The sequence below is a fragment of the Ursus maritimus genome, unplaced genomic scaffold, assembly GCF_017311325.1.
Source record: "Ursus maritimus isolate PB19 unplaced genomic scaffold, ASM1731132v1 scaffold_27, whole genome shotgun sequence".
In the NCBI taxonomy this organism is placed as follows: domain Eukaryota; kingdom Metazoa; phylum Chordata; class Mammalia; order Carnivora; family Ursidae; genus Ursus; species Ursus maritimus.
Window position 1 is genome coordinate 7,228,209 of NW_024425230.1, and position 15,264 is coordinate 7,243,472.

The following is a 15,264-nucleotide window of genomic DNA, read 5'->3' on the forward strand; positions in this document are numbered from 1 at the left end:
AAAGCGTATCTGCCTAATCAAAGAAAATAAAGCATTCTCTTTAATTAATGCTAACACAAAAATGTATTGCTTACACAACATCAATGAAAAAATTTGGAAGCTAACTATACTTTGTATGGTTCTGATGGCTAATAAACCACCAGGATTTTTCTATGCCTTGTGAAGGGCTGGATAGTATTCTACTTAAACTAAAATGTCATAAAGGTGGTCCTATTATTGTGTTTTCTAATGAGCACAGTGTAAGACTGTGTCTCTAAGTGACTTAAACTCTGAGGTTAAAAAATTCATTTATCACTCAACTGTGAATGATTTATTTAAAAGTGGAAATTAAAATCCCTATTTCTCAAAATTCTATAGATTTTCTCCATTTTCTGACAGTATCTCACCATCTTTCTTCTTCTGAGCCAATATGGTCACTTCTTCTCCTTTAGGGAGGTCGAGTAGGAAAAGGACAGCTTCTTCTCTTATGATGTTTGTGAAATCTACATTGTTTACCTGTTAAAATATATTTCACGAATTACTCTTGGTCATATTTTAAGATTATGAAAATACTTATCTACACAGAAAACAAAGATTCTCAGACTTTACCTAATTTGGAAATATCACAGCTTTCAGAGGGAAAAAACTGACTTTCCTTTGGAGAAAAATAATATACTCTAATTTAAAATATGTAGAAACCAAGTAAATTGAATAAAAGTGTTAAATTCACTGAAAGAGTAGCCACAATGCATCCTGGCATTAATGATCATCTACTGCAAAATCTAACCAATTTAGACCAAAAAGACAACTAATTCCAAATATTTATTATTATAAACTCTGGCTTTACATTTTGAAATTATAAATTCCACGAATGTAACTCAAAACTAATAAAATGTTGTATACCAATATACCTCAACAAAAAAAGATTTTCTTTAATTCTGTGAATTTAATAATAGAGCCTTACTTTTTACTAGTCTCTGAAAAAGAAATCAGAAGGAAGATAAAAAGAAACCGTGTATGCATTGTCCCAACTCTGTAAGACCATCTATCTGTATGATGTAAGCTCAATGTCTGCGAAGTCAGTATATACTTAAATCAGAAGCTCTTAAGGAACAATGGAAAATTATCAAAATGTTATTGGTGACTATATGCAGGATTACAGGTAGATTTTCTTCTTTTTACCGTTTGAAAATTTTCCACATTAATAAAAAAATTAACATGCACTACTTTTATGATACAAAACAAAAGCAAATTATTAAGAAATAATTTTAAAATGATGTACATAAGGATGCCTGGATGGCTCAGTTGGTAGAGCACGTGACTCTTGATCTCGGGGTTGTGAATTTGAGCCCCATGTTTGGGGGTAGAGCTTACTTTAAAAAGAAAGTAAGAGCTTTTAAAAAATAAAATAAAATGATGTATGTATGCCCTGATTATTTCAAATAGGATATGAGATGGTTAAGAGATAGGTCTGTTTAATTTCTTTAGTATAGTGAACATCATCTGCATGATGATGGTTTGTCTGTGTACAATGTAAATACCACCAGGAGGAATCAAAGTACAGTGTCAGATGGAAACCAGTAAGTCAAAGATGATAGCCTGACTTTTATGGGAAGTTTGAAGGGAAAGGAGAGAAGGAGGAAAATGGCCACAAGTAGCTGGCACAGTAGGGAGGGGACTCAGGCAGAGCTCAAAGTGAAGATGCTGATGGTGGGCTGCTGACATAAGCCCTCAAAGTCGAGATGGAGACCTGTAGCAAGAGAGAAGCAGGGAGCTGCTGACATTCTCCAAGCTTTAGAAGAACCATTAAGGAAGGGTGGAAAAGAATTTATAAGATTAGACAAGTACCAGAATGACAGTACTATGGAATCCAAGGAAGAAAGCTCTTCAAGAAAGATTACTTAAGACAGTCAAAACACTGCTAGGAAATAAAGGAAAATGAGGGCTGAGGGTGCCAATAGGTCAATGATGGCTTATGAAACTTCAGATTTGAGTAGTGGTTATGGTAGAAGTCAGACTATAAAACTTCATGACAGTGATGACAAAAAAGGAAGCAGGGTAGGCGCTGACAATTTCAACAGCAAAAGGAGAGAGGTAAGACAGTGGAGGACAGATGAAGAGCCAGAGGAGAGGGAAAGAGAAAACCATGAGCAAAGCAGCAAGGTTCTGAGCTAGAGACTGAATCCAGGACATGGGGCAGGAGGTAGACCAAATGCAAAAAGACCAGAATAGAGGTGGCAATGACAGTCTGCACTGGCGAGGTAGAGCAAATAGGAACTCACATTTAATAGATATGATCTTCTGGTTAAAACAGGACATAGTTTATCTGCCAAGAGATCTGGATGTTTTAAGGAGACAGATAAAGATGATACTATATGACCAGACAGCATCGCTTATGGCAAAGATAGAAAAACAACAACAGCAAAAGAAGAGAGACCACACCTAAGCTGGGCTTTTTGACTCCTGTAACTGGTCCTGTCTCTTGTGGGGTATGAAGCTTCAGAGCCAGGGAGCTGACACATTTGCCCGATGGACACCCCATTTCCTTGCACGTGAGCCATCTGCAGGGTAAAGAAAGCCCCACAGCGCTATGTGCACTGCTGCAAGGACTGCTCCCTCTCCCATGGGAGAGGAAAAACTGATGGCAAGTTGTGGCCCATGTTAGTCCTGTCAGCCTGAATGTCTAGTTGAACTTAAAAAGACTACTTGGTGGATATTATAGGGATCTAAGACCTATTTTTTTTTTGGTAGGTTCTATGAGATTAAATGAAACCAGAGGATCACATTCTGTAGTAACACATATCACGGCAATAAACAAGAGCAAATGCAGAAATGGGAAGAGACGAGGCCAGTACAACCAAGACCAGATGGATTCCTCTTCTGAAACGGTTACTGGGTTCAAGAGACTGACTTAAGACTACAACTAAATTATAATAATAGGTTTGTTGTATTTGATGTCTTTCTCTAAAGATCTAAGTACTTTCAAACCATATCTCTGATATACTGACATACCCTGAGAATTTGATCACCCTCTTCTAAGCCTTCTTTGGCTGCAGGGCTATCTTCTAGAACACCAGCTACAAATATTCCAACATCATTTCCACCAGCCAGGCGCAGACCCACACTATCTCCTTTTCTGAATTTTACCAATTTCATGCTGGGCCTGTTAAAACAAATATTTTATTTAAAACGGTTAAGAGAAGCTTGAAAAGTTACAGTAAACTGCTACAATGAAAACCACACTCAGAATGAAACAAAGAACCATCATCTCTGAAATTCCCCTCATACCACTAATTTACTGAATACAATTTAGTATTAGAACTCCAAATCAGCTTTACTGGCACTTTCTTTTATTCTCTGATTAATAAGTTTTAAAATATCTGAATTTAATATGCAATTACTTTTTACAACTAACTTATAAAACTACTTTAAAACAATGTTTTCCCAACTCTTAGTGTCTTGGATGCATACGGGGCATTTGCAATGGTTAAAAACATCTTCCATTTTTTCCATCCCAATTCATACCGTATTATCTATACAGATTAACTAAGAAGTACTGTTTTTCAAAGGTAGAAACTGAAGCATAAATTGACAAATTTTCCTAAAGCAGGGAATCAAAATGAGGCTCCAAGCACTGTGATCTCCACAGCCAAGAGACAGTGGTTTTTAAGCTTGGCAGTTGGTGCACTCTGACACAGATCACTTACTCTGCAGCCTCTTTGAATTTCAAATAAAAAACTTATCATCATTCAGCCTTTCTGGATTAGTCACATGTTCAATCTCTGCCCTTTTCTTACTAGAGAGAGAATGGAAAAGGAATTAATGTATGCACATTCTTTTATAATCAGTGTAGTGCCAAAACCTTGTGATCGTCCTGAAATAAAAACTAAAGGGTGTCTTAGAAGAATGGGTAGGCAGAAACGATCATAATTACAAACTACCCTTTAAGGTAACTAATCACATTTTACATACATAATTACAAATTACCCATCTAGGCTTCCGTAACTCTCTCACTTTTCTAGTCAAGAAGACACATAATTCTATTACCTACTCTGACACGAAGTGCAGAAAAAGTCCCTTTCCTCTTAATTCACTAAGTAACAATTAACAAATGATTAGAAGCCAATAGAAAGTAAAAAACACAAATCAAATAAATGAATAAATGAGTTGAGGAAAGACAGGGGGATCTAATTCTTTTAAATCAACTAAAGACCACCTTAAGCTTTCAGATCTTATAAGGTATTCACACTTGTTCCATTTCCTTACCTGGAACGGACATTAACTAGACGTTAAACATCAGAGCCTGTAGGTTAGATGAAGTCAGTCATTCATGTCAGGGTTGGTGGCATCCCTGGTGCCTCCATGAATGCACTGGCCAGTGTTATCTTGGGCCATGTGAATCATTTAGCTGTGATAGTGTCCTATTTTTCCAGGGAAGTCCAGAGCCTGCTCACAGACTCCTCTCCCAAACCAACTGTACAGAGAGCTTTTTGAAACACTCCCTCAAAGTCCTTGAGACTCCAGGTCCCTGGTAGTCAGTCCTTTTGTAACCCAGGCTGATCTACTATGCCTCAAAAAGTAAAAATCGTTGATTGTAGTCTGCATCCCTTAGTAAAATCTATCTTTTTAAAGGACAGCTTTAGGATGCCTGGGTGGTTCAGTCAGTTAAGCGTCTGCCTTCAGCTCAGGTCATGATCTCAGGGTCCTGGGATCAAGTCCCGCATCGGGCTCCCTGCTCAGCAGGGAGCCTGCTTCTCCCTCTCCCTCAGCCTCTCCCCTTGCTTGTGCTCTCTCTCTCTCAAATGAATAAATAAAATCTTTAAAAAAATAAAAAAATAAAAAATAAAGGACAGCCTTAGGCCCAGTCTCAGTGTCATGTACCCCAGATGACTAACATTTTATACTCTGCTTTACCTGCATTACATCAACTACTTGCAGTAACAAAAAGTAAACCCATTAACCACTTCCGCCCCAAATCCAGTCACTGGATTTGAATGAATAACCAAATGTTTCCTGACTCAGCTGCCCACAACCTCAAATCCTCCTTGGTATCTGCTCTTCAGGGCTCTCTTGAGAAACCGGTCTCTGGAATTAAACATTCCAGTTTTCTTAAACCTTAAGGAGTTATAAATGCTTTCAGCAATTCTGAACAAAAGAAAAGAAGGATACTATTCCTTCATAATTTATAAAATTCTGAATTATCAGTTATCTGATATTAACAATATACAATTTTAATCATGCGTCCTACCCATCTATTTCAGGAGTTCTTTCTATCTAGCTGGGTCTTGCAGTAACAACCCAATTTTCTTCAGCAAAGAAAACAGGTAAGAGAGGGGTCTACATCTAACCCACTTAAAAGTTTGGTTATTTTCAATTACTTATATCACGTCCCTTTCACCACAGCGGCAACAAAAGACTAATTTGATGATCAAGATGGTTTGAAATTTATCTCTCAATCTCATTAAGTATAAAACAGAACAGTAAAAGGTATGGAATATAAAAAACTTACTTTTGAGTTGCTAACTAATCTAGCACAAGTTTTCAGCCAAGGGTGATTCTGTCCCCAAGAAACATTTGGCAAAGTCTGCGGACATTTTTGGTTGTTACAACTGGGAGGTGCTACTGGCAGCTAGTGGTCAGGGGTGCTGCTTAACATTCCACACTGTGAAGGACAGGCCACCACAATAAACAAGGACCCAGTCCAAAATGTCAACAGTGTTAAAATGGAGAAACAATCGTGTTTGCTTTTTTTAAATGCTAGGGCATTAGAAAACTTGTGAAAATTCTGATTTCTAAGCAGAAAACAATTTTTAATTTTTGTAATTCCCAACCTAAAAACTAGGTAGGTGACAGTGGTGAGAAAGTCAACACCCAAAGTTTCTTTTTTGTTCTCCAATCCAATTCTATCATATAAATAATTTGAAATAAAACCTTAATCATAGCATCAAGTGGTATGCACTCTTTTAAAAAGGATATGCAATATGGTTTGCAACAGAATTCTCACTTAAACAACAGTGAATAACGGACAGAGAAAACAATACAAGTTTAAAATCGCATTACCGGAGAATCCCATCTTCATGAGTTGAATTAGGTAGGACGCCATCAGACGGACTGACAGGTAAATCCACGTCTGGTTGTCCAACTTGAGCATACACAGGCTTTGGTTCTAAAAGAAAGAAAATTTAAAAATTGTGCAGGAATCACTTTATTAAACACTGGAATAATAGTGTAAGCACCCAGGAAAATACCAAACAATAAAAAGCCCACAAAATACATAAAAATTCATCAGCAAAAATATAAGCTCAGAAAACCTGATAAGGAACATATATACTATATATTTTAAAGTACAGAGTACAGTTATAAATTCTGATGTCTTTACAGCAAGTATGCATATTACACGGTTACCTGTGCCTTCCAAAGCTTCAGCTTGTTAGGGTTTGAAAAATCTATGGGGGGCGTGGGGGGGGGGCAGGGAGAGGAGGAAGAGGAGGAAAGAGACAAAGAGAGAATCCCTACATTTCTCTAAGGCTGTCAAAGCAGCCCTCTTCACAGTGGTAAAATTTGTTTTCAAATATCCACATTCTTGCTACTAAACAAGCAGAGTAAAAAGATTTGAGAGAAGGAATTGAGAGACATTAGAACCCAAATCTCCTGGCCTTTCAAGCAAATTCATCTTGGTACCTTGCAGATTCTTATGTCTGGTCTCATATACATCTCTACAGTGTATAACTTACAGCGTTTATGAAAACACTTTCAATAGGTAAAATAACTAAAAAATTTCTTAAGCCAATCTTATATTTCTCCTAAATAAGCAGTGCTGGAGAACAACTTTACTCACTGTGAATAGCTGTTAACTATGAAATATATGAAATTTTTATTTCTATCCAGACAAATTTTTTAAAAAATCATGAAAGCCTACTGATCCCTGCCAACCTCATACCCATAAGGAATATGCGAGAAGTCAAATACAGAAAAATTCAAACAGAGGTATTAGGAGAAGCAGTAGTATTAACTGTAGAAATAACAATAATCATAATCACTGTAGTATCTTTAAGTCGTCTGTAAATTCTGACAATTATTTTATTTAGGCTGATTGCAAATGTTTTCTGAATGTAGTATTTTGCTAGGTTTACCTGGAAGAGTGGGCACTTGTTTCTCATTTCTCTCAACTACAACTTCTTCTACCGTTTTAGGTGTATGATCATCCGCATGCTTCACAGGAGTTGAGACAGCCCCGGGTTTAGAAATTCTCTCTTCCTCTCTGCTCCGGAGACTACACATTAGTAAAATTTTAAAAACTATGAGCATAAAGATGATTGTGAAAATCATTTGTAAGAGAACAGTCTAAGAACAGTCAAGCAAACTTTGAAAAACAATGACAAGGGATTTGTTCTATCAAAATGTTATAAAAACCTAGTAAATAAAACTTGAGCGGTATTGCCACAGAAACAGAAAACAGATCAAAGTAATAAAACAGAAAATAGATGAATCTATCCACAGAAGTAAAATTTATTATGGAAATGGCAGTTCAAAACTGTCAGAGAAGAACATGCTATTTATTCAATAAATGATGTTAGGACAAATGTCCACAAATTTAGAAACATTAGATCTCTATGCATATTAATGACAAAAATACAATTTCAGATGGGAATTTAAGTCTAAAACATAATATATTTTTTAAAAATTTGTATCATTGAAAATAGAGGACTGTTAAAGTAAAACTCAAGGCACAAAACCCTTATACAACAATAGTAATTACATAAAAATGCAAGTAATTAAAAAATATATTTTTTTTTGGTTAAGCCAAATGAAATGGGTTTTTTTAGTTCAAACAGCTGAATATGAGCAATTTCATATAGTTCGACCTAACATACGTAATGAGTTTAATACCTTAATATTTTAGTATTGACCAATTTATATATTGGCCTAACAACACATATAAGAATTTGATATTTAGAACATATAAGGAACTATAAATCAGTTTAAAGGAGACAACTCAAGAGAAAAACAAGTATTAGGAAGAGATAATTCACCAAAAATATACATATACAAATAACAATAAATATGAAAATATGTTCACCCTCACCAGTAACTAGGAAAATGCACATTAAAATAGCTTTAACTTATCTTATTCGTGAGAACTTTCACATGATAACACAAAACACAGGGAAGGACATGGAGAAAGAGATACAGGGATGGTAAAATAAATGTAAGTAAGTACAACTACTTAAGGACAAAATGGGAGTTACTTATTGAAACAAAAAAGGCAAACATGCAAAAACCTGTAATTCCACTTCTAAGTTTATCCTAGAGAAATACATACATGTCCAAGAATGCATTTTTTTCAAACTTTTTGTTATGGAAAATTACAAACATGCATAGTAACTCAGAGAACAGTATCATAAAAATCTTGTGTATTTCAAAAATTTTCAACATTCTATCAGCAATTCAGTCTGAGGCTAACAAGTAGCTTAACACCCAAACCTTGACAATGAGAGGACAAACAGAAAATAATAAATATTTTAAACTATAAATGGAGGAAAAAATTCTAAATAAAATGCTAGCTAATGGAATATAGTAATGTATTAAAAGATCATTTTACAGTGATCACAGCAGGGTTATTTCACAAGTATATGGCTGGCTTAACACTAAAGATCTATCACATAATTCCTTATTACATTCAAATATTACAAGAAAAAAATATCGGTCAAACAGGAATGTGAAAAAAAAATTCAACAGCCATTCCTAATAAAAATCACAAATAAAGCAAAAATATAGACTACACAATTAATTATGAGACTATTTCCCAAAACCAAGAGCTAAGACCACACTAAACAGGGAAATGCAGAATGTATTTACACTGAAATTAGTAACAACACAGTGATACCTGCCAATACGATGGTTATTTAACACTATTTTGAAGACCCAGATGATATAACTATGAGGTAATAGGCTTGAAATACTGGGGAGAATTTTAGTGCATAAAAAAGAATACAAAACAAATTATATAAATTATATTTTTAAAAAATCAACAGATTTTCCTCAATGTCCTCTACAATCAGAAGAAAATGAAAAGGGAAGAGTACGCCAGCAACAATAGCATCAGAAACTGTAAAACACCTAAAGAGAAATCTGTACCATCTTAGATTGGGGGAGAGCTCCCCAAATAAGTAAGATAAACGTCAGAAGCCATAAAGACGAAAACATTTCACTATTAAAAATGTTTAATTGCACAAGAAAAGATATTATAAAGACTTATATTTACAACACACTCCCCAAAAGAGCTACTACTGACTGATGAAGAAATGAAAAAGAACAACACAGAAGACAAATGAGCAACACCTGGCAATTCACTGAGGAAGCAATATTATGGCAATAATCTTATAAAACGATGCTCAGCTCCACTAATCAGAAAACCATCAACTGGAAATAAGGAGTTACCAATCTGCAACCATGAGGTTGGTAAACATGGAATTCTGAGAAACAAGTGTAGTCTCAAACATTACTTTTACAAAGTAATCCGGATTATTCATGAAAATTTAAAAATAATACCGATATACTTTTTAATGACTTCAGAAATAAAAAGAGCCAGTATATGAAATCATGGACAAAGATGCTTCCACAACAGTGATTGCAAAGACAAAGACCTAGAAACAGAATTTCCATAGTAGTTTCTCATCAAAAGAATAAGCTGGAAGGATGTTCACCCTGTATTGTTAAGTAAAATTAGCTAGCTGGAAAATAACGTGCAGAGTCTGATCTTTTTTAGTTATTAAAAACACACACAGGACAATCTTCTTGGGTTCCCTACCTCCTCGGGAGCTTTGTACTATCTCACTTTGCTATGGCTCAATAAACCTTGCTTTGCTGCCCACCAAAAAATATAAAATAAAATTAAAATAAAAATTAAAAAATACAATAAAATGATTAAAATACAATAAAATAATAAAATAAATAAAATAAAATAAAATCACACATAAACTCTATACATGATGCCAAATAAAAATACGTGTAAGTATGGAATAAGGCTTAATTCAAGAGCAGTGAGAAATAGGGTAAGGTGGAGTTGACCTATTTCACTTGTTCTAATAAGCAAATGTTGCTTTTAGAATTGAAGACAAAAACTAATACATTAAAATAAGTTACAATGAAAGAGACCTGTATGTGGAAACATGAGAATAACTCTGAAACAAGATGTGAAGCACAAACTGCAGAGTATCTATGGTGTGACATCATGAGGTATCTCCATAGCTCTATAATAAACACACATGCCCACATGGAGAAAGACCTAGATGGGTATAACCAAACAGGCAACAGTGTTTCTCCCCTCAGGGAGAAGTAGACAAAACAGAACCCAAGTGGAATTTGAGGTTTATCTACACTATCTCAATTTTTACAACAAAAAATATGTATACATTACTTACTGAGTAAAGACTGAAATGTTTTAAAATATTTTAAAACAATGTTCATTTTAAAATAATGTTTATTATTTTTAAATGGAATTAAGTCTAACTTTAAACAAAGAATTTCGTTCTATTAATGCATATTATTAGCAGTCTCTGATAAAGAAAAAGTTTCTTCCCTGTTACCCTTCTGAAAGGATAAAACGTAGGCATTTTTCATAGTTTCTATTTTCTATTCACTCAACTATTCTAGGGGGGTGTACTCTGTTTTAAGTTATATATATTAATATGAGCTGCATGTAGGTAAAACAGTCTTTTAGGAAGAACTATGAAAGTCAAGGTATTTTCTAAATCAAACCCGAATGAACTATTTTTAAACCATAAAAGGTCAAAATTTTTAGCTACTGCTTATGTAATAAAATCTCATGTACAATTAGTCCAAGAATAAATAAATACAATTAAGCTTTATCCCCAAACTGCTCTAGGCACTTCAGAGTATAAAGGGCAGAAGAAAATAGAAGATTCCCCTTACATTCTTTGCATTAAAAAATGCAAATGATATATTACGAATATGAACATTTTAAAGAAAGTGAGATTAAAGAATGCATAATTTTAATAATTCTACAGATTATTGCTCTGCAACAAGAAAACTTTAAACTGCTTTAAAAAAAATCCTAAAAACAAATACTTACATTGACTCTCTTTCTTATAATTTAAACTTCTTAAACTTAAAATGACTGACATTAATGATTACTACCATCTTGGTAACTTAGAATCAACTGTAATACTTCAATGTAAACACCCTCCGTCCGTAATGATAACCAACAAGTTGTCATTTGTTGTGCAATAGGGCGCTTGCTCCATCACATACAACTGCCCATACTTCCATCTTTGGTTAATTTTCATACAGTATTGACCATCACCCTTTCCACCCCTCCCACCCCGGTGACAACTGTTATGACTTCAATAACATTTCAGGTGGATGGAACTCATATTAATCTATGAAATTTTTCACTGCTCTTTTTAGTGCATTTCTGTTATCTACCAAAAGATGGAGGCATTATTCAATAATACATGTAGATCAGCAGCAGTGCTGTTAACAGGATTATCAAGCAAGTCATCCATGTAACTAAACTTTCTAAAATCTGTATTAAATGAAATGAGGTAAAATCAATGAATACATTTTATTTAACCCATTACATCCAAAATATTATTTCATTAGGTAATCAAGATAAATTATTAATGAGGTAATTTATGTCTTTTTGTGTGTGCTCAGTCATCAAAATCCAATGTGTCATTTCACACTTAAAATACATCTCAGTTTGGACTGGCCACATTTCAAACACTCAGCAACCACATGTGGCTGTAGAAACAATGTTGGGAATGATCTACAGTTACAGTACAAGAATAATCAAATTTTCCAAACATTTAAAAAGTTCTATTATGAGCAAATGGGATCATTATGTCTACTGCAAGACAAAAACTGAATTCAGACACACTGAATTAGTCTATAACCAGTGGTGCTTATCAAAAGAAACTGGTGAAGCTGTGACAATGAAAACACATTTTCCTCAAATCTTCCATACATGATTCTACCCAACTGGCTCTGAAACAGATATAAGTTTTACCCCCAAAAATTAAAAAAAATAAATGAAATAAACAAAAAAATTTTTTTTGCTATTAAGAGGAAGGCTGACTTAATACAAAAACCACTTCTGTCCTGAGTCAGACTCATGTTTATCTACATACTCTGGCTCCGAGTAGCTGAGACAGACATTTCAGACATTCTCAAGGACCTCAAGATCCTCTTAAGGGCATTTCTGTTTTTCCCCTGGAGGTTAGGAGACAGGGTTTATTTTCCAGATTTTTCATTTGTACATCAATCTAATGGCAGTGATCCATCTATCTAGAAGCTCTGGGCTGGTTAAAAACTCTATGGAAGACAGTTGTTAAGAGATGGGGTGCAACACAATCTCTGAAGAGTTTTTACAGTTCACATAAATGAATTCATTGTAAACAACCTTCTTTAAGTCTTATCCGGTCAACTGTGTAAACTGGGTAGCAGCATAACATGCACTCGTATCAGATCAGCAAGGAGTAACAAATTGTTTTAAGTGAGAAACTTGAGGTGCGAGTAAAATCACAAGTGTTTGGGCCTATAGGTAGAGGGCAGAGGGCAGGCGGCTTGGTGAGGGGCTCTCCCTCTGGAGACCAACTTCAAATTCCTAATTACATACTAAATGACTTATCCCCAAAAACGGATTTATACTTTCTTTTCAGAAACTCACTTACTGCATAAAGGGAGGCAAGACCTACAGAACCAAGGATGAAAACAAGAACTAGATACTAATTCCTTTAAAGGCTACTGGGCTACCTCAGCCATAATTAACAATAAAGATATGTTTAGAAATTAACTTAACCATATCCCACAGCTTTTCTCGAGTAACAGGGGAGTTCAGCTGGGAGGGCTAGAAGACATGAAAAAAAAAAATAAGGGCACACTGAAGTCTGACTATTTAGAATGTTATGACCATTGCTCAATCTTCTAAATTTTATATGGAAACAAAATGATATTTATACATTGTAGTCCCTCCTTAATAGCAATAAAAAAACTTATGATCTCTTTCTGCATGGCACATACAGAATTCTAGGGATGACAAAGGCAGAGAGATGCAGAGATTCTAAGCTGGTACTTGGGCACAGAAGTAAAGAGTGGTATGCTAAGAAAGCAAAGGAATAATTATACCTATTTTGTGTATTTACAAGCTAATTTCCCACAATTTAAGTTTATTTTTTACCTATTGTAATCTACTTTCTAGAAATAAATACGTGCCTGTATATATGCTTTTGAAAAAATTTGAGTTATCTACACTGCTCATTTTGGAAAATGGCTTCCAGGCGATAACCCAGATACAAACTTTTATGAAGCTTATCATTTTGTACAGAGCTTCTAATCTTACATGTTCATTTATGATGGTGATGATGACTAACCTGGTCCATCTGATTTAGAAGGAAAACAGATCTGTTGTTTGAACTATGATTTTTGTAGAAATGCATAATTTTTAATAATGACAAGGACTAAGGAAGACCTTTTTTTAATTTAAGGATAGCATCATTAAGCCTTCATCAGTGGTATGATTATCAGGTACTTAGATTAATATTTGGAGTAAAACAATCTTTTTAAGATTTATTTATTTTAGAAAGAGAGGGAGAGAACCCCTAGCAGACTCCCCACTGAGTGCGCAGTCCGATACGGGGATCGATCCCACTGCCCAGAGATCATGACCCAAGCCAAAACCAAGAATCGGATGCTCAACAAACTGACCCAGGTAGGTTCCCCTAGAGTGAAACAATCATCTGACTGAGTGGTACGTTTGGTTGATTTTACAACAAGAGACCAATGTTGCAACTCTCTCATTTTTTATGAACATTTTCACAAGGACAACAGAAAATTGTTCTACATTATTTAAATCTGGAAATAAAAGACTCTTCACACATTTACTATTTTTAACACACATTACCAAGTGGACAGTCCATTTTTAAACACCATACTTTATGTTTTATATTGTACTTGTATAAGAGCTGATGAATTAATTAAAATTCACTTTTACTTTTTAAATTGTGGCTATAAAATATAACATTTAAGCCTGCTTTTCTGCCATTAGATCTATAAACTCCCCTTATGTGTTAAAATTGACCAGCAATCACTGAGCACACACATTCTTACACTTGGGTTTCTAGTTAATGACTACAGAAATGCACCAACTATGGTCTTCCCTCAGCCTGGCTCCTTAGAGAGCATATCAAAAACAGCCTCAGCTTGGAATTTCAACCTGGTAACCAAAATTCCCAAGGATTGAAAACAAGTTGGCTCCCATCTAAGTAACAAAAGTTCAGGATGGGTGAACAGTATTCCACTCATTTTGAAATGTTAGACAAAGACTCTTACCCAAAAAACCCCAAATTCAAATAATAAACAACAACAAAAAAAAACTTTCATATTTTTCCAACTGAAACAATGTTTTCCAAAACAGAAGAAAAAACTTCTTAGAACTCCAATCACTATCTCCTTTGCTCTTGTGATCTAGCCACACAGGTCATCTTGCTGTTATTCCAACCAGTTGAGAAATGGCACATGCTATTTTTATTTTGTAATAATCTTCATTGAGAGAGCTCTTTCTTACTCATTTCAAAATAAGGTCACTTTAAAGAAGCCTTCTTGATCATGTTATCTAATATTGTCCTCTCTGCCTTCTCTATCATACTATACCCTGATTTTCTTTATAGTATTTACCACTAAAGAAAATTACTTTTTCATATTTCAAACTTACTTATCTGCTTTCTTCACCTGGATGTAAGCCCTAAAATTCTATGACAATATGGATCTTGCCTAGACTGTTCAGGGCATAATTTATAACAATATATTGATAACATATACATGGTATCAATAAATATTTAGTCTAGTAAGAATTAGCAGGATAATGTCAATAGTAAAAAAAATATATCTTGGAACATTCGCTGTAAAATGTTCACGGTGCTGCATCAACACACAACCAACTGCCTTAGTCCAACTGGAAGACATAGGAGCCAATTGGAAGAAGTCATTAATCCATTAATTATTTTCACTGAGACACTTCAAGAATCGTTATCTTTCTACATAGCCCTCTTTTTCCACAGATGAAGGAGAAACCAAAACCAAACAAACCAACATGCCCTCAACATGCCTTCATAGTCTGAGAAAGAAAATGTAGCAGTACCTACACTAAGTTAATTACCAACATTATCACATGTAAATCTTGTTCTGAATAAAGCATCTATCTATTAAAATAGGAGGTAATAAAACCTTTTTTACTTAAGACAAAGAACTAAAACCAAAGATCAG

General features: G+C 34.7%; 1 protein-coding gene across 5 annotated transcripts in view; it reads right to left on the reverse strand.

The window, feature by feature from the left end:
* The window catches only part of TJP1 (tight junction protein 1), a 106,451-nt gene that overhangs the window by 29,112 nt on the left and 62,075 nt on the right, over positions 1-15,264 (reverse strand). For all 5 annotated transcript variants that reach the window (XM_040642681.1, XM_040642680.1, XM_040642679.1 and 2 more), the window contains exons 9-12: positions 7,113-7,252; positions 6,040-6,145; positions 2,992-3,142; positions 387-495 (exon numbers count right to left, since the gene is read on the reverse strand). In XM_040642681.1, coding sequence (XP_040498615.1) covers positions 387-495; positions 2,992-3,142; positions 6,040-6,145; positions 7,113-7,252 — 506 coding nt within the window. The remainder of the gene's footprint in view (positions 1-386; positions 496-2,991; positions 3,143-6,039; positions 6,146-7,112; positions 7,253-15,264) is intronic.